The sequence below is a fragment of the Bos indicus x Bos taurus genome, chromosome 18 (assembly GCF_003369695.1).
Source record: "Bos indicus x Bos taurus breed Angus x Brahman F1 hybrid chromosome 18, Bos_hybrid_MaternalHap_v2.0, whole genome shotgun sequence".
NCBI classification, from domain to species: Eukaryota; Metazoa; Chordata; class Mammalia; order Artiodactyla; family Bovidae; genus Bos; species Bos indicus x Bos taurus.
Window position 1 is genome coordinate 43842247 of NC_040093.1, and position 19746 is coordinate 43861992.

At 37.5% G+C, this 19746-nt stretch overlaps 1 protein-coding gene across 5 annotated transcripts in view; it reads left to right on the forward strand.

The window, feature by feature from the left end:
• RPGRIP1L (RPGRIP1 like) overlaps positions 1-19746 on the forward strand; it is a 98404-nt gene that overhangs the window by 57509 nt on the left and 21149 nt on the right. For 4 of the 5 annotated variants that reach the window (XM_027513565.1, XM_027513568.1, XM_027513569.1 and 1 more), the window contains 5 exons: positions 1304-1494; positions 1643-1723; positions 3208-3312; positions 4053-4215; positions 5680-5753. In XM_027513565.1, the coding sequence (XP_027369366.1) occupies positions 1304-1494; positions 1643-1723; positions 3208-3312; positions 4053-4215; positions 5680-5753 (614 nt within the window). The remainder of the gene's footprint in view (positions 1-1303; positions 1495-1642; positions 1724-3207; positions 3313-4052; positions 4216-5679; positions 5754-19746) is intronic. The other variant, XM_027513567.1, reaches the window with a different exon arrangement.

Sequence of the window (19746 nt, forward strand, 5' to 3'; positions counted from 1 at the left end):
CCCACCCCAGTATTCTTGCCTGGAGAATCCACGGACAGAGGAGCCTGGCAGGCTGCAGTCCACGGGGTTGCAAGAGTTGGACACAACTTAGCGACTAAACCACTAGGTTCGTCATAGCTTTTCTTCCAAGGAGCAAGTGTCTTTTAATTTTGTGACTTCAGGCATCATCTGCAGTGATAAGTCTGTTATTGTTTCCATTTTTTCCCCATCTATTTGCCAAGTAGCTTTACTAGGGCCTTTTCTGACTCCTATTGTTCTTACTGAGGTTTCGTAGATTTTCTTGAACAAGTGCTTCTTAATTTGTTGTATACCTTTGATCAATTTCCGGAGTTCTTAAATGAATTTTTTTGACCATTTTATGTGGTGTTATCATTGCTTTTTGTGGAAAATATTTACTGATCTCTTCACTCAGCCATTCTGTAAATCTCACCTATGCCTATTATAGAAGTTTCTCACCTCCCTATATTCCACCTGTATCCTTTTTTTCTACTTAAAGTCTAGAGCTGTTGTTTAGTTTTTCCTAGCCAGCCATTAGAAGAAGTGTCAAACACTTGAGAACCAAGTAAAGGATACCCTAAACAAAAGTTATGCTTGAAATACAGGTTTGTTTTTTTCAAGTCAGGGATTTTCATATTGCAAACTCTAGTATAAGGATTAAAATGTGTGACTCAGTATTACATATTCAGCTAGGTGATACTTTATGTTTTGGATGGTTTGTTTATTTTATAGACTTTTTTGCTATGCTACTGTTAATTTGAAATGATTTAACAGATCCCAGTAAAATGTATTTAAAATTAGAATAATGTAGTAATATAAGGACTCCTTAGGATATATACATTATTGTGTATTATATATAGATAAATTTTGAAGTTTTAATGTATTTTGTACATTATAATATATAATATATATATATAATGTATAATGTATAGAGACACAAGAATATCAAGTAAAAAATGAAGGTTCTTATTTGAGCTATAACCCAGATAATATCTTAGAAGAAGGCTAAAAATTCTGAAGAATCTCTGAATTTAATTTCAATGAATTAAAATATTTATAAGCTAATTTTCTCCTCTTTGAATAGGTATTATCTGTGAGGTCTTAACTTTTAAAAGCAGTCTGCTTGAGAAATGAGCCTGTCATAGATCCTTTTGTCTTATTTTATTCTCTTAAGCCATTTGAGTTGTAAGTAAAAGCTAAACTTATTTGTAAAGTTGTGGGGTAGTTTCTTTTTGCTGTTCTTTAATTCTTATGGTAATAAAACTTCCCTCTAGCATTAATTACAATTATTTTTGTAACTTGACAGGCATATTTGAGTTAACAGATCATGAAAAGCATCCTGCCGGAACCATTCATGTTATATTGAAATGGAAATTTGCTTACCTTCCACCAAGTGGTTGTATAACAACTGAAGACTTAGGAAATTTCAGACACAAAGAAGAGTCAGAGGTTGTTCAAAGACTACCTCCAACATCCTCTTTTAGTACTATAATTGTAGTGAGTAACAGTGACTTTGAATTTCCTATAAAATTATTATTATTCCTACATAATTATTATTATTCCTTAATAAATAGCCACATAAAAGAGAAGAAAAATCTGAAAAGTATGTTGATTATACTCAGTTTGACATATTGGTTTATCTTAGGCACCCACACCTAAACCAAGACGTTTAACAACTAAAGATAAGAAGGTATCTTTTATGGATATCACACCACATCAACATTATGTAAGTAGTAAACATTCGGAACACTGCTTTTTCCGCCCCCTGCATAACAAATATTTGAAACAAATGAATAGTATACCGTACCTGATTAAAGGGAAACAGATATAAAACACTTCTTCTTCCTGTAAAATGTTACCTTTGTAATTGGCACTGTGTGTAAAAGTTAAACGATCTTACTCTTGATCTGAATCTTCCATTGGCCCCATGTCTCTCTCGAGATACTACCCCCAGTCTTCTTTCCCCATTTACCATAAAGCAAAATAGAACAAAACTCTTCAAAAAGTTGTCTTAATTCTGTCTCCCTTTCCTCAAATTGTTCCTTGCTCACACTAGTAAAACTTTTCCTCATTAAAACCACTTTTGCTGAGGTCACAGTGACTGTCACTTTGCTACATCCAGTGATCAATTCCCTGTCCCTTTCTTAATCTCCCAGTAACTTTTGACAGAGTGGAATACTTTCCCTCTTGGCCTCTGGGATACCATGCCTTCCTAGTTTCCCTCCAGCTTAACTTTTCTCATTCACCTGGAGCATATCTCTGAATGCTGAAGTTCCTCAGCAGTCAAGCTTCAGACTAGACCCTTTCTCTTCTCAGTCTGCATCTAGGTGAAAGAGACCTTATCCAAAAAAAACAAAACAAATGGACAAACATAACAACACAAAAGCATAGTCATAGATCATCACAGAAACAAAGAACAAATGTGGTTGCTAGAGGGGCTGAGGGAAAGAAAAAAATAGACAAAAGAGATTAGGAGATACAAACTCCCAACTGTAAAATGGATGGGTCACAGATATGAAATGTACAGTATGGGGAACACAGTGACTGTGTAGTATCTTTGTAGGCTGACACAGCCTAATCACTGTGCTTGTTGTAGTGATCATTTTGAAATGTATAGAAACATCAGATCACTGTGTATTTTAATAGAAAACCAATACAGTGTTATAGGTCAGTTATACTTCAAAACCACGTACATGCACTACCATGTGTTAAATAGATAGCCAGTGGGAATCTGCTGTATGGGCACTGGGTGCTCACCTGGTGCTCTGTGAAAACCGTGAGGATGACGATGGGGCAGGGGTTGGGGGAGGTTCAGGATGGAGGGGACACGTGTGCTTGTGGCTGATTCACACTGTTGTATGGCAGAAACCAATACAATATTATAAAGCAATTATCCTCCAATTAAAAATAAACTTTAAAAAGTTCATAGAAAAAGAGATCAGATTTCTGGTTACCAGAAGCAGGGGGTGGGGAAGGCAAATTGGATGAATGTGCTCAAAAGTACAAACTTGCAGTTGTAAAGAAAATAAGTATTAGGGATGTAATGTCCAACATGATAAATACAATTAATACCGCTATATGTTATGTATGAAAGTTGTTATGAGAGTAAATGCTAAGTGTGTACGTATGTGTGTGTGAAAAAGTCTTGGGATGATTTAGGATTTAGTAAAAAATAGAAAATAACATATATGCACATTTTCACATTAATAGAAGGAGACCTCTACTCTTCCTGAAGATAGAAAGGAAATTTCGCCAGAAGTGGAACATATACCAGAAAGAGAAATTGATATGCCAACTGTTTCACATATTCCCAAGGTATGTGTTTACATTAAAATTATCTTGAAAGGTTTCTTTTTTTAAAATACTTTGTCATGATCATTGGGACTTCCCTTGTGGTCCAGAGGTTAAGAATCCCCCTGCCAGCACAGGGGATACAGGTTCAATCCCTAGTCCAGGAACTAAGATCCCACATGCCACAGGGCAGCTGAGATCGTGAGCCGCAACTTGTGAAGCCTGCACACTGTAGAGCCTGTGGTCTGCAACAAGAGAAGCCAGCGCAGCCAGAAGCCTGCACACCACAACTAGAGAGTAGCCTCCGCTCGCCACAACTGGAGAAGGCCCACGTGCAGTGACCGAGAGCCCCATGTGCCACGATGCAGACCCAGTGCAGTCGAAAATGAAAAAAAAATTTTTTTTAAAGAAATCGTATCACTGATCCTATTCTATATGACTTCCCTGGAATAGAAAGGTCTAACATATTACCAGTGGAATAGTTATAATTATGCAGACATTAGTAGGTAGTAAATACACATACAAATTAAAGTATAATGTAAAATTCATTTTGAGATTAATGCTTTTTGATATATAATTTGTAATCAGATTTTAAGTTATCTGCATATTTTCATTTGTGCAGCTTAAGTGATTATTTTCTCATGAATCAAATATAAAGTGCATGCCAGTATATTTACTTGCTTTATTATCATTCAAGGGCTTCAGCAAGAATGCTATAAATGTGATATAAGCAATAATATATCACTGTGCTTTTGCTTCTTCAGGTTCCTCAGGAAAGCAGTGTAGATAAGGTAAAAGAGAATACTGAGAAAACGCAGCAAGGAAAGGACGACGATGTGTCTTTACTGTCTGAGGGTCAGCTTGCAGAACGAAGTTTGACGTCTTCCGAAGATGAAACAGAAATAACTGAAGAACTGGAACCCGAAGGTGACTTCCTTTTTTAAAATTACCATTATTTCCCTGACTCTGCTTTGTTTAATCTGTTCACGCCTCATAGAACATCTTCATTTAATCATGAGTCTACTTCATGATAGCTGTTTCTTGACAGAAATGATGGGATGTAGTTCAGTCTCGTCAGGTGTGGTCAGGTGGAATTGTTGTATATCTTCTTATTCAAACTCAGAGCACCACAATGGAATGCAAGTATTGTTGCTGACCATGTTCCAAATATATATTTTAAATGACTTTATATTCTCTTTGGGTTCAGTACTATCATCTAGTTATTCTAGAGGTTATTCTAGAGGACTTGATTTTTTTTTAATGGAGAAAGAAAGGCTTACAACATGATTTCACTGATATAAACATCTAGAAAAGGCAAACTGATCTACTGTGACAGAAAGCATTTAAGTGGTTGCCTAGGGAAGGACGAATGGAAATAGAAAGATGCAAGAGGAAAAACTTTACAGGGGGCATGAGGAAATATTGGGGGTGATAGACATGTTCACTCTCTTAATTATGGTGATGGTTTCACAGAATTATATATTTGTCAATACACCCACTCCAGTACTCTTGCCTGGAAAATCCCATGGACGGAGGAGCCTGGTAGGCTGCAGTCCATGGGGTCGCTAAGATTCGGGCACGACTGAGCGACTTCACTTTCACTTTTCACTTTCATGCATTGGAGGAGGAAATGGCAACCCACTCCAGTGTTCTTGCCTGGAGAATCCCAGGGACGGGGGAGCCTGGTGGGCTGCCGTCTATGGGGTCGCACAGAGTCGGACACGACTGAAGTGACTTAGCAGCAGCAGCAAAATACATGTTTCCAAGATGTAAATACAAATTTTGCACACAAATTTGTATGGTTTATTGTATGTCAACTTTACTGCAATATTACTGTAAAACTTCTAAAAATATTTTTAAATAGTAGGAATAACTTTATTTTTTACACAGTAGTTTAGGTTAGGCTGTTGGAAAATATGATTATCATGTTCTTTAAAAAATTTTTACTTTAATTTTATACTTGAACAAGCAATATTTTTATTTCCTTTTCTCTTTTCTAAAATGTAGTTCAGTTCAGTCGCTCAGTCTTGTCCAACTCTTTCTAACCCCATGGACTGCAGCACACCAGGCTTCCCTGTCCTTCACCATCTCCTGGAGCTTGCTCAAACTCATGTCCATCAAGTTGATGATGCCATCCAACCCTCTCATCCTCTGTTGTTCCTTTCTCCTCGTGCCTTCAGTCTTTCCCAGCATCAGGATCTTTTCCAATGAATCAGTACTAAAATGTAATGTAAATCTAATTATCTTTAGTGCTAAAAAAATTCAGACATGATTATCATATTTTTCTTTTATGGTTATCCTTGTAATATATGCTTATTTCTCTCCATTTCACAGGGTACAAATGTAATTGGTTTAACAGATTTAAACCAGTAAAATTTTGTTTCTTAACAGATGAAGGAGACAGATCAGCTTCTGACAGTGATGAGTGTATTATTCCAGGTCCTGTCTCCAAGAATATCAAACAGGTCAGTAACCTGATATCAACCAAAAATGTTCTGAAATAAAGCTGCTTTTCATTCATAGTTTATCAGTCTTCATATATGAAAATCTTAAGGAAGAATATTTCTGGAAAAAAATTTATGTATTATCATAATCTTTTCCAAATAATGATCTAGTATAAGAAAATTTTATTTATGCTTTCATTATGTAATGGGCCATAACATTTAAGTGTTAGCTTTGCTTATGTGTTTTAGAGTACCTAACATCTGTAGCTACAGTAGTTACTTGTTCAAATCAGTTGACTTCTCTGACTCCTTTGCAGAACCATTATACAAAGATATAGTAAATCAAATCTGAACTTTAAAGAATTTCCAAAATGTGAGATTGCCTTTAAAACTGTAGTAAGTTACATATGTAAATTCATAGACTGTTCATATCTAAATATGTCACTGATAAACTGTTAAAGTTACTTCATTCTACCCAAAAATTAAACTTTCTTAGAAGGTAATGCATTTCATATACATATACTTTGCTTGTTTTGTAGCACATTGCTGAAAAGTAGTATATATGTAAATTGAAGTTTTGAAAAGAAGCTATACTTTAATTTACATAGGAAGTATCCCACTTACCAGAGCATTTTTCATTGTCGGGGAGAAAAAAGGTTTTATAAAGTAAACATAAGGAAAGTGGTAGCTTTTTTATTCATCCAAGTTAATTTTCCTGAAATGATTAATTGTATTCCTTTAATTTTTTTAGAATTTCCCCTTTAAAAAAATAAAAGAAAAAATAGAATTTCTACTTTATTGTTTTAAGAATTGCAATACTTATTTCAACTCTTAAAATCTCATATTTTTAGCTTAATCTCTCTGCTGAACAAACTCATAGAACAGAACATTTCAGATGTCACAGGTGCCTCCATAAAATAGAGAAACCCATTGTTTCTGTGATTGAGAAATACAAACAGATGATTGATAAATACTTCATCTGTCCAAAGTTTTATTATCATTGTTATATGATTGTTAATTATCATAATATCATTTAATGTATAGCATACTGATATATGGAATTCTCCAGTATTCTTGTCTGGAGAATTTCATGGACAGAGGAGCCTGGCAGGCTACAGTCCATGGGGCCACCAGGAGTCAAACATGACTGAGACAGTAACACTTTCACTTTCACCCACATTAGGGTTTTCCAGGTGGCGCAGTGATTAAGAATATGCCTGCCAGTGCAGGAGATGGGTTCCATTCCTAGATCAGAAGATCCTCTGGAGTAGGAAATGGCAACCTGTTCCAGTATTCTTGCCTGGAAAATTCCATGGACAGAGGAGCCTGGCAGGGGTCCATGGGCTCTCAGAGTTGGACACGACTGAGCACACACTCATGCACCCACGTTAAGGAGTATAATCTGCTTGACTCAGTCTGCCAGCTCAAATGTTAAATCTTATCCAGAGACACCGTAATAGACTTACCCAGAATAATGTTTGACCAAACATTTGTATATCTCATGGCCCAGTCAACTTGACACATAAAGTTAACCATCACATCATTTTACTAAGAACACTCCATTTAAGAGTAGTAAGCCTGCAAGTTTGACTCAGATATTTCTTTCTCACATTCTTCACATTTCTTTCTCAGTAGTTCTGCAAGACTCTGCTTACTTTCATCATGATTTTTGGATACTTTACATGGTTTAGCCTTTGAACATAAAAGTATGAGATACTGAATCAGTCCTAGGGCCTAAGGGACTAGTACCAAAGGATTTACTTCTCTAGCAGATTTACAAACAGCACTCATCTCTCTTATTATAACTCAGTGATTCCCAGGGATTCACCATCTGCAATTGGTAATCACATCTCCCTAAGGGAGTAAATAGAGCATTCTGGCCCTGCCCTCAGGAAATATTATACTAATTGGGAAGATGTGTTCATGAAAAGTCAAGTATTAAACCATCAGTTAAATTATAATCTAAAACAATCAGGAGACAATACCACCAATGATTAGTAGATATTTGAGCTAAAGAATAAAGCTGTTCAGGGCCCATCTTCCTCATTTTCCAAATAAGTAAACTGAGACCTTGAAGTAAGGTGACTTGCTGACAGTCATGCCACTAATTAAGGAAGTTCAGAGGAAAGAGAAATTTGGAGTGATTTTTCAATAGACTTCATTAAGGAGATGCCCATAATCTGCTCACCCACCCTCTTTCTTGTGAGTTTCATGTCTGCTTTTTCTCATTTTAAGCTGATTTTTTTCTGCTTCACTTGCCCAAAGATAGCCCCACAAAATGCCCAAGCCCAGAGAGAAAGATCTGATCAGCTACGTCTAGCCTCTGGATTGGATCCATGTTTATCAGTTGTGGTCCTTTGACCCATTCAACTGTAGCCAGTCACATAGGGAAAAGGAGTGTCCACTTTAACTGTAACATCTCAAATATGGGGATACATGGCAGCAAGCACAAAGTCATGTGCATGCTGGTGCTGGCAGGGGATGCACAGTATGTTTCAGAAATAAGAATACACTAACTAGAGCAGCCTTTCTGCAGAACAGGATAGAAGGTTTCAGATATGATGGAGAAGACTAAATATATTTTAGATTTTATCCAGGAGATACTAGGGAGACATTGCAACAGTTAACTTTATTTTCTAAACATTGTATTCATCATCTAAAAGTCAGTTTCAAAGAATGGGGAAATGTTATCTAAAATTTTATCATCTCAGACCAGAGATTTTCAACCCGGGGCAGTTTTGCCTCGCAAGGGATTCGTTTTGGCACCGTCTGGAGGTATTTTTGGTTGTCTCCCTGGGAGGGACTACTACTGGCATCTAGTGGATAGAAGTCAGGGTTGCTGCCTAGCATGCTACAGAGCACAGGCCCCACAGCAAAGACCTGTCTGGCCCAAAATGCCAGTAGTGCTGAGGTTGAGAAATCCTTTATCAGATTTTTCAACGGAATCATGTGTATACTGACAGCATTGCTAGCATCTCAGTGCAATTGTACAGTGCTCTTAACTAAGAATAGAGAATTTAATGTAACAAAGAAGTTTAATGAAAGAGCTATTCTTCTAAAATAGTCAACTAAGTCTAATGTATACATATATTTTTCCTTTGGAGTAAATTGCATTTTTTCCTTATTACTTCCAGAAAAGTAATTTTTTTACTTCGCTACAGCCTAATACAGCCCTCACTACTCAAATGCGACTTCCTATAATGATTTTTGATGCCATCTCAGAAGTGTGAATTATTGTTTCAAGCAACCAGCTATTCTAAGCAATGCTTTATGCCTTGGTAGTCATTAATCAAGTTCCCATGTGGTTTTTCAAATTCTATGTTTAGTAGAAGGTACTGACAAGTACCTTACGTTAATAGGTGAAATTTAGTTTTATTAAATTATATAACAAATACAGTAAAATAGTATAATCTGTGAACACAGGAACAAAACTCAGGAGATCATCATAATGGTGAAATACAGCATTTTCTAATGATTGTACCAGTTTTTCTGTGTGCTCCTTTTGCAATCATTTAATACCAGTCATGGAACTTTTTTCTTTATAAAGATTGCAAAAGTGGTACAAAGAACTCCTGAATACATTTCACTCAGATTCATCCGTTGTTAATGTTTGCTACACTCTTTTTAATCATTTCTATTCTCTCTCCTATATACATTTATATGTATGTATGCATTATATACACACATTCTTACATACATAATTAAGAAATCATACCCCTTTATCCCGAAATACTTTAGAATAATAATACAATACTATTATCTAATCTACCATTCTTAGTAAGATTTTGCGGGTTGTCCCTGTATTATCACTTATAGCAAGTTATTGACCTGGTCCAGGATCAAATCTAGATCACACATTGCATTTAGTTGTCATGCCCCTTTGGCCTCCTTCAATCCATAATGGTTCCTCAGCATTCCATTGAGTTAGTCTTTCATAACACTGACTTTTTCTAAGAATGCAGGCCATTTATGTTGTAAAATGTCCTTCAATTTAAATTTGTGAGATTTCTCCCCGTATTGGATTCAGCTCATTTGTTTGGGTAGGAACCCTACAGAAGCAGTGCTGTGTCCTTTTCAGTGCATGAAACCAGGAGACACAGAATGTCATTTTGTCCCACTGCTGATATTCACTTTTTAAGCGTAAAAACTTTTGTGGCTCCTTAATTTCTTCTTTCATCTCCTCTTTAAGAACTGCTTCAGGTAGAAATCTCAGGGCACTATTATAATAGCTTTCTTTGGAAGGGAAGGTATTACTGAATGGCTAATATGTAATATCTTCTTTAGTTCTCACAACTGTTCTTCGTTCATTAGCATCTACTGTGTGTCATACAAGAAGCAATCCATGGCTTCCAAAAATTTACAGTGTAGGGGAAATACAATTAGAGCGCAGAGGTCAGTGCTGGGAGACTGGGTTGCACAACTGCTCTGAGAACATTCAAGAGAGGTGCCTAACTCAGCATGAGGGACCGTCGTCAGGGAGAGCTTCCTAGAGTCAGTGAAGCCTGAGCCAGCTGTGGAAGGTGATTAAGAGTTAGTGAAAGCAAAGGAGAGTCATTATAGCCCAAAGGAATAAAAAGCATGAGACTTTGAGAGAGTGCAGAGAACATGGCTTATTCTCAGAGTCAGAATGGTTTTAGGATGGGCCAAGCCTAGGGCATATGGAGGGAGCCCCAGGAGAAGATTCTGAAATGGTAGGCCTGTCCAGAGCATTGAGGCCTCTGTGTATCAGTTGAGGAAGCTGCAGTCTATCCTAAAGTTCTGTGAGCAGCCAGTGAAGATTTTTAACGGGGGAGGATGATCACTCATTCATTAAACAGGTGGAGTCAGTAAGCATTTACTGTGTCCCCAGCCTTGTTCTGGGGACTGGGAACTTAGCGGTAAGAGAAATAAGTCTCTTGCTTTGGGGGAGCTTACACTCTTACATCACATTTTAAAAGATCTTGTTATCAATAGGATAAAGAATAGAGGCATAGAGATTAGTTAAAAGGTAATTAACCCTACTCTGTGGTTATCTCCACTGTGTAGAAATGTTTTAAATTGCCTTTACCTATAGCTATAATGTCACCAAATTGAGACTAAAAGTAGTGTCCTAGATAAAAATCATTTATGCCAATTACACTCTGAATTTCAGTCATCGCCTGTACTATGTAAGCAATTTAAGATCATTCAGTTTCTTTTTTTCATGTTACAGAATCTGACAGCTCATAGTTACTTTTTAGAAATGTCGATCCTTAAAAGGAATCTAACAGATTTCCCAGGACTTAGACATATTACTCGGTTCTTCCTCTTTTCTTCATGTCTGTGATGTATAATTAATCATAGATTACTTCATTTTGTTTCATTTCATTTACAACATTTATGAGCTTCACTTTGTCAGAACGAAATGCTTGTCCCCTCCTTTCCTCTCCAAAGTGGCATAATTAGTGTTAGCATCTTTTTTAACAGGCTACATAAAGTTTAGTGGCTGGATTAAATCAAGTCATTAACATAATGTGCTACCCAATTTGCCCCTATCTCTCTCTGTTTCCAGGACATCAAAGTGCCACAGAGCACCAGTGTAATTGGGCCTTGCTGGCCTGTCAGATTCCGTCAGCCTGATGACTGCTGCTTTTACTAAAAAGCTTCTAGGCATGATAATTAATGGGGGTGGGGGTGGGGAGGGTGTCTGAGAAATGTAAAACTTTGGACATTTCTCTATGAATATTTTATTAATTTGAATAATCAGAAGTTAACAGTATCAATTTAATATATAATACATTGATTAAAAGCCTTGTTTTAGGTCCTCAAAATAGATATCAAAACTGAAAATTTGCATCTGCCATGGCAGTAAGGAAAAGAGAATTATAATCCTTCTTTCACATTATTTCTAATTTTTACCATTTAAGCAGTGCATCATTCAGATTTCACAACTAAATGCATTGTCTTCAGCTCACAGATTTCTTAAAGTGTACCCACAGGTGAGAATGAGAAATCACAGGCTAAAACAGTAACACTCTTTTTTGTGCAATGCATGTTTACATCTTTCGCCATTTCTAACTAACAGCAGTTTTGTAAAAGCTGCCATAGTCAATCGGATTAAAATGCATTTCCACCTGGAAGCCAGGTTCTCTTGAACAAAGTGAGCAGGCATTCCCAGGCAATCACAGTAGTGATGTCCAGCGAAAATGTTTTAAAGCTTTTGCAAAAGACAGAATGCATAAAATGATTCACTACTGTTGGCATTCCTGTATTAAAAGTGATTAAGTCACTTCAGAGTCAAACACGATATCCTATCAGTGGGTAAAGTACACCCCTCCCACTGTTTTACATATAGAAGCTTAAGCTACATAACCAAAAATACTGTATTACTCTCCTGATATTAGTTGCTTTTAAAATTATTTTTAATATTTTGCAACTTAGTTATCTCTTGCTGATATACTATGAACTATATACTGCTACATATAGCAGTATATATAGTATATCCTGTATATACTAGTATATATACTGTATGTATAGTATATACTGTATATAGTATATAGCAGTATACTCCTTTACACATGTGCATAATATTACATTGTATAGCTAAACTTTATTTGTTTAAATAAGTGCCTTTTCATGGACCCTTTGGTTTCTATCAATTTTTGCCAATATAAACATTTCCAGCTGAAAAGCTTTTATACATAATGTGTGAAAATTACTGTTTTCTGACACCACGCTTTTTGTCAAACTAATGAGTAAGAAATTATATCACTGATGATTCCATTTTAAAAGCAAGCAAAAAGATATATTTGTACATAATGCTTATGTATTTTTATATGAGCATGCAGATCTAACATTGGGGTTCACGTAAGCAAAGGAAAGGCACCTCAGGTGGTTCAGTGGTAAAGAATCTACCTGCCAGTGCAGGAGAAGCAGGAGACATGGGTTCAATCCATGGTTTAGGAAGATCTGCCCTGCTGGAGAAAATGGCAATCTGCTTCAGTATTGTTGCCTGAGAAATCCCATGGACAGAGGAGCCTGGCGGGCTACAGTCCATGGGGTCGCAAGGAGTCGGACATGAGCACAAACAATCAAAGAAAATGTTTGAAAGTATATAATAAAAACATTGTACTGCAGTATCTCTGGGACATGGGTCTGGGCAAGAGTCAGCAAACTATAACCCATGTGTCAAATCCAGCCCTCTACTTATTTTTGTAAATAAAGTCTTATTGGAACACACCACACCTGTCATTTACAGGTTGTCTGTGGCCTCTTCATGCACAAGAGCAGAGTTGAGTATTGCCAACAGAGACCATTATAGCCTGCCATGCAAAAAATATTTGCTATCTGGCCTTTACAGGAAGGAAGCATCTGCCAACTCCTAAGTTAGGGAATGGGAGGAAACAACTTTGATATTTTACTTTCTAGGATTTATATTGTTGAATTATTTTTAGTGATGAGTATAGACTGCTCAGCGGTAAAGAATCCACATACAATTCAGGAGATGTGGGTAAGATCCCTGGGTTGGGAAGATCCCCTGGAGAAGGGCACAGCAACTGACTCCAGTATTCTTGCCTGGAGAATCCCATGGACAGAGAAGCCTGGCGGGCTACAGTCCATAGGGTCACAAAGAGTCAGACACAGCTGAAGCAACTGAGCATGCACACACGCATAGACTACTTCTAAAAAGGGAATAATTTGTTAGCTAATTCTGTACTAAAATGTTAACTAATAACTAAAGAATAGTTTAATGTGAATTGTAGAAGCTTTTCTATAAATGTCTTAGAGAGGGTCAATAGAGGGTGAGTCTTTTCTGGTTTAGAGCCATGGATTTCCCAAGTGTGGTCCTCAGACTAGCAGCATCAGCATGACCTGAGAATTTGTGAGTGATGCAAATTCTTGGACCCCACGCTAGACCTAATGAATCAGAAACTCTGAGTCTGGAGCCCAGCAATCTGTGCCTCGTCAACTCTTTCATGTTGTCCTGGGATATGCTAAAATTTGACAACCACCTCTTTAGGGAAAGGAGGTAATTCTCACCATGGCTACAAGTTAGAACCACCTAGGGAGCACCTTTAAATGCCAAGGCCCAGGCTCCACTCAGATCAGTTAGACCAGAATTTTCTTTAGAGCTCCCCGAGTGACATCAGTAGGCAGCCAAAATTGAGAGTCTCTATTTTATCACATCTGTTCTCAATGATGGTTAAAGTGGAACGGCATATCAAAATCACCTGAAATTGAGGGTCATTTTAAAAATTCTTCCCTTCTTCACAGTACTGCCATAGTAAGCCACAGTTGATGGAGATGTGTCGTATCCCTCAGCTGTATTAGGAAAAAATACTCCAACCATTGCTTTAGAACATGTGGTAACGAGCTTCTGTAATTTGCTGACCATTATAGATACAGTAATTTTCATGGTATATAAAGGAGACAATGTTCTAAAAATAAACACTCTTAACCTCAGCATCATTTTGATCTCCAACACTGAAGTTTTTACTATGTGTATTATTTGTTCAACACAGTATGTTTTAACAGAATATATGATAAAAGAAAGGTTACTTACTGCCACTGATAAAACTGGATTGTTTGTTTTGTTTGTTAAAAACATTATCACCTTAACAGTTTGTGCTCTTCTTTACTCGTATTTCTCCCAAAGAACTATTATTATTTTTAAAATCAAAGACTTTTCAATCAAAACTTGCATGAAGAATGGATTTGATTACTAATAAGTGGAAGCTCTGGAGACTAGTATGAGGGCTGCTGCTGCTGCTGCTAAGTCACATCAGTCATGCCCAACTCTGTGCAACCCCGTAGACAGCAGCCCACCAGGCTTCTCTGTCCCTGGGATTCTCCAGGCAGGAATACTGAGTGGGTTGCCATTGCCTTCTCCAAGTATGAGGTCTAGGGGACTCTTTTTGAGTCTCTGAGGTGTTTGTGCCTACCCCCATCTTTAATCATTAACCATTCCTACCTACTCTACTTACTTATGGCTCTGTCAGTCCCAATGCTGTTTGACTTTTTGAACCAAATATTTTGAGCTTGTCTTAGACCTCACTTCAATTAAACTTTTATTCTTAAAGGTCACAGGCATAGATTCATAACCTTCCATTTCCATTTTGTCTGGATTATTATAAAGTACCAAGTTCTTCATAGGCTTTATTTGAATTTATTTACACACACACACATACACAAAACATTTTTATGACAATAAAATAATACTCATGTAAATTTGTGTAACCACTAGGAAAGTAACTTGATAATCCTGTTAAGTTAAATTTCTTATATCTGTCACCCAGTTCTAAGAGAACCACTCCCATACATAAGAAAACAAAAGGATATTCAGTGCAACATTGTTTTAATTGCAAAAAATTTTAAACATTTTGTTCAACAGTAGAGAAACAGACTCAGTTCAGTTCAGTCGCTCAGTCGTGTCTGACTCTTTGCGACCCCATGGACTGCAGCACACCAGGCTTCCCTGTCCATCACGAACTCCGGGAGCTTACTCAAACTCATGTCCATCGCGTTGGTGATGCCATCCAACCATCTCATCCTCTGTCATCCCCTTCTCCTCCTGCCTTCAGTCTTTCCCAGCATCAGTGTCTTTTCCAATGACTTGGTTCTTCACATCAGGGGGCCAAAGTATTGGAGTCTCAGCTTCAGCATCAGTCCTTCCAATGAATATTCAGGACTGATTTCCTTTAGGACTGCCTGGTTGGATCGCCTTGCAGTCCAAGGGACTCTCAAGAGTCTTCTCCAACACCACAGTTCAGAAGAGAAACAGACTAGAAATTAATTACATATATAATATAAATGGAATTCTGTACAACAGGTAATATTAATGAGTTAGATTTCAATTATAACCATAAATCTCGAAATATAGCATTGAGTGAAAATAAATTGCAGAATAATTCACAGAGGATGTTATTCATATAAAATCTAAAAACAGAAAACAGTTGTTGATCGATATATACATACGTAGTAGAAAATATAAAAGCGTGACTGGGCATGATACACATCAACTTCCGGATAGTGGTCACTTCTGGGGGAAAGAAGAAAGGGGGGAAAGGAATTGGGAGGGGGCACTTTTCCCTGAATCTGAAATATTTTATTTCTCCCACAATAAAAACAAAAAGATTTAAATCAGATATAGCAAAAAAGTAAAATCTGTTAAAGATGTTGAGTACTTGAACATGTCAAATTATTTTCTGTATACTTTAAAAAGTTAAAGAAATGCTTGTTTGCTGAAGAATTAAGAATGAAATAAAACTCACATACAATCTCCTGCAATAGTGAGATTTAAATCTAACTGACTGAAACAAGTTCCAAACCTTTATCAGAGGACATTCTCAGTTAAGCAATACTGTGTTTAAGAGCTGTCAAGTTGAATTAAGTTTTTAGAAGCCTAACAATCCAACCCCAGTGTGGCTGCTATGATTGTTGAAACCAGAGGAAGAATTCGGCATGATCTTCTGAAGTAGAACATAAAAAAAAAAAAAAAAATGTAAGCCTGCCAATAAAAGCCCAAGTAAATACTATAGAGAAATACGGCCTAAAATGAGAATTATAGCATCAGTCAGGAAGCAGGAGTGGAATTGAGCCAAAATCATGAGAACTCTAATTTTTTTTTCTCTGAGAGTAATACAGGCTGTCATCACATTTCCAGATCATTCAATCACATAAAGTATAGTGTCCATCCATACAGACAACTGAAAGGAAGTTGCACACAGTTCTTATTTGAGAGATTTCTATTACTGCTGCTCACCACAATCAGAAATTTTAAATGCTCTTTTTGTATGCCGATGCTGACATCTGGCTAACTAGGGAGGCTAATAGGGTAACCGGTGAACAGGAGAGGAAATGTACTGAGAAGTACTGAGAGGCCCAAAGCTCGTTCTGGCTAGCTAACGTACTGTATGAGCAGAGTGTTATTCAGAGGAATGACCACGTGGGTTCCTCTGGCGGTCTTGAACAGAAGGTATTCTGCATCCGTCTGAAACACTATGCTTCAGTCACTGTCATGTGAATGAGTATATATATATAAGATATATATATCCCTTCCAGTTCACCTAATTGAACTTTTTTTTCCACTATATCATGATGAGAATTTTCACACAGAGAAGCTGACATGACAATACCCTACCCCTAGATTCTACAAAACTGACCAGTTTTTGAAACAGTATTATTCAATTAAAATCTAGACTGGCAAGATATCTATGTTTTCAACAGTTAATAATCCCCAGCTTCCCAAAATGTAGCAGACACAATCAATATTTGCTAAAGGAGCTGCACTAATAATTGCAGCTTCACATATTTCTGGCAATATATAAAAGATATCCGCAATAAATAGAAGATCCTCAGCATTCCCTTGACTCAATGTCATTAAGTATTTATTGAGAGCCTCCTAAATGCCAGATCCTAGAGAGGATGGTAAAGAGCAAAAGATGAATAAGATATGGTTCTGGCCTCCAGGAATTCACAGTCTACAGAGCGGGGCAGATATGTAAACAAATCCATGCAATCCAGTGTGAGTGAAAAGTGTAGTGCAGACCCAGAGGAGGAACCAAGTCAGTCTTGGAAATCAGGAGTAATGCCCTCATAAAAGGAGTACATATGTGGCCCAGGGCTTCAGATAAATGGAATTTTGTCTGATAGAGAAGATTTCAGATGCAAAAGCTCAGCAATATAAACAGGACACCACAGGTCTGGGAAGTGGCTTGAGTGTAGGGTAATAGGTTTCCAAGCAGAAAGGTGATACCCAATCTGTTTTAGAGAAGGCACTCTGCCACCAGAAGAATAGTTGAGGCTGCAGGCAGGAGACTAGAGGGAGGAGGGCCTCACCTTTCTCACAGCCATGAGCATAGAGCCATTTATTTTTTGAGTGTGTCCCTGATGGCTCAGAGGTTAAAGCGTCTGCCTCCAATGCGGGAGACCCGGGTTCGATCCCTGGGTCAGGAAGATCCCCTGGAGAAGGAAATGGTAACCCACTCCAGTATTCTTGCCTGGAGAATCCCATGGACGGAGAAACCCGGAAGGCTACAGTCCACGGGGTCGCAAAGAGTCGGACACGACTGAGCGACTTCACCTTCACCTTCACTGATACAGTCAGCAAGATCTGGCTTCCCTAGTGGCTCAGATGGTAAAGAATCTGCTTGCAATGCCGGAGATCCGGGTTCGATCCCTGGGTCGGGAAGCTCCCCTGGAGAAGGAAATGGCAACCTACTCCGGTATCCTTGCCTGAAGAATTCCATGGACAGAGGAGCGTGGTGGGCTACAGACCATGGGGTCTCAGAGTTGGACATGACTGAACAACTAACACTCTTTCACAGCAAGACTATAATCCCTCTATAACTAAAACAGCCTCATACCACCCATCTGTCTGCTTACAACTCTACCAACCAATTATCTTTTGTGATTCCTTCTGATTTCTCCCCACTTATTCTGTAGTCATTATTGTTGTTTGTTGTTTAGTCACAAAGTCCAACTCCTTTGTGACCCCATGGACTCCAGCCCACCAGGCTTCTCTATCCATAGGATTTCCCAGGGAAGAATACTGAAGTGGGTTGCCATTTCTTTCTCCAGGACATCTTCCTGACCCAGGGATCAAACCTGCATCTCCTGCCTTTGCAGGTGGATTGTTTAACCCTGAGCCACCTGGGAAACTCTCTCTGCTAATTCTGTGAAACTGCTTTGTAACTGTTGGAAGCTGTTGAATTAGTTCCTTCCTCAGATCGTGTGAGAACATAAAAGAAGTTTCTCTAGAGATAAAAATGAGAAAAGAAACCGCATCTTGTTTTGTCTTTGTATTTCCAGTAGCTGACACAGTGTTGAAATATCTTCAGCTTTCCTTAATTCAGTGAACCACTGAAATACTTTAGTATTTTTTAGGAATAACTTTAGGAAGTTAAAGGAACAGGAATGAATGATCTATAGGATATGGTGGGTGTGAAAATGGAGATTTGCAAGAATGGCTCCAAGGTCTCCAGGTTGTGGGTGACCAGGTGGACAGTGATGTCATCACCTGAGATAACAAGTATCAGGATGAATGTTAGTGGTGGAGAGGAGAGATCGTGAGTTCAGTTTTTACACTAAGTTGGAGTTGTCTGCTACACAGTTGATGTGCTTCTTAATCTTCAGAATCTTTGCATATCATCTAGTTGAACTTTGGATTCACAGAGGCATGAGCAGAACCAGAATTGTTCCAATGTTGAAAAAGAAGTTGGCTAGGCCGATTAGCCAAAATTTATAATGTTTGGAAATTGTTTATTCAGGGCATGCTTCCCTAGATACATACTATTTGGAACTTATCCCTTTTTGGACTTAGGTTGATTCGTGTAGCCTTAAAGAAACAAAGAAATGATAACTGATAACTCTGTTAAGTTAGAGAATTGAAAAGAACATAATCTAGAGTTAATGAGGCTGGGGTGGTGGGAGGGAAACTAAGAAGAAAAAAACGATCTAGGCCAGAAAGCAGACAGATATCATAAAAAGAATTTTAAAGCTTTTTGGGAGGAGGGGGTAATATAGTGGGTTTCTTTTGGTTTATTTGGTTTTGGTATTCTGTTTGTTTGTTATCCAAGTATCTGCATTTATTTAGTATGTAGACTAAATTTTGTATATAGTCTTATTTGACAGCCCAAGTTCGTTCTTGCAGTAATACAAGTTTTCATACCGGGATTGTACAGTTATTATTAATTTAAAAAAACACTTAAATAAATTTGATTCCCCTATTTAAAAGTTAATTTGTCTCTTCATTGGATTCTGTGATATCCAGATTTTAAATTCCTCTCATTCACAATGTGAAAATAACAATGTATACACCTCTTTTGCCTTTGTTATAAGCTGTTTTCTTTTAATTCTTTTGTGCAGAAACAGTCTAACCACAGCACAGCACAGGAATGTTTTATGTTATTGTCATAACAATTCTAAGTTTGTCAAATTACAAGTTATGTAAAAGACTTAATTATGCATTGTGCTGCATTTGAACCAGAAGTATAAAATAGTTTGTGTGTATGCAATTTTGACAACCACAATACATTTTAAGGAAAAATAATATTTA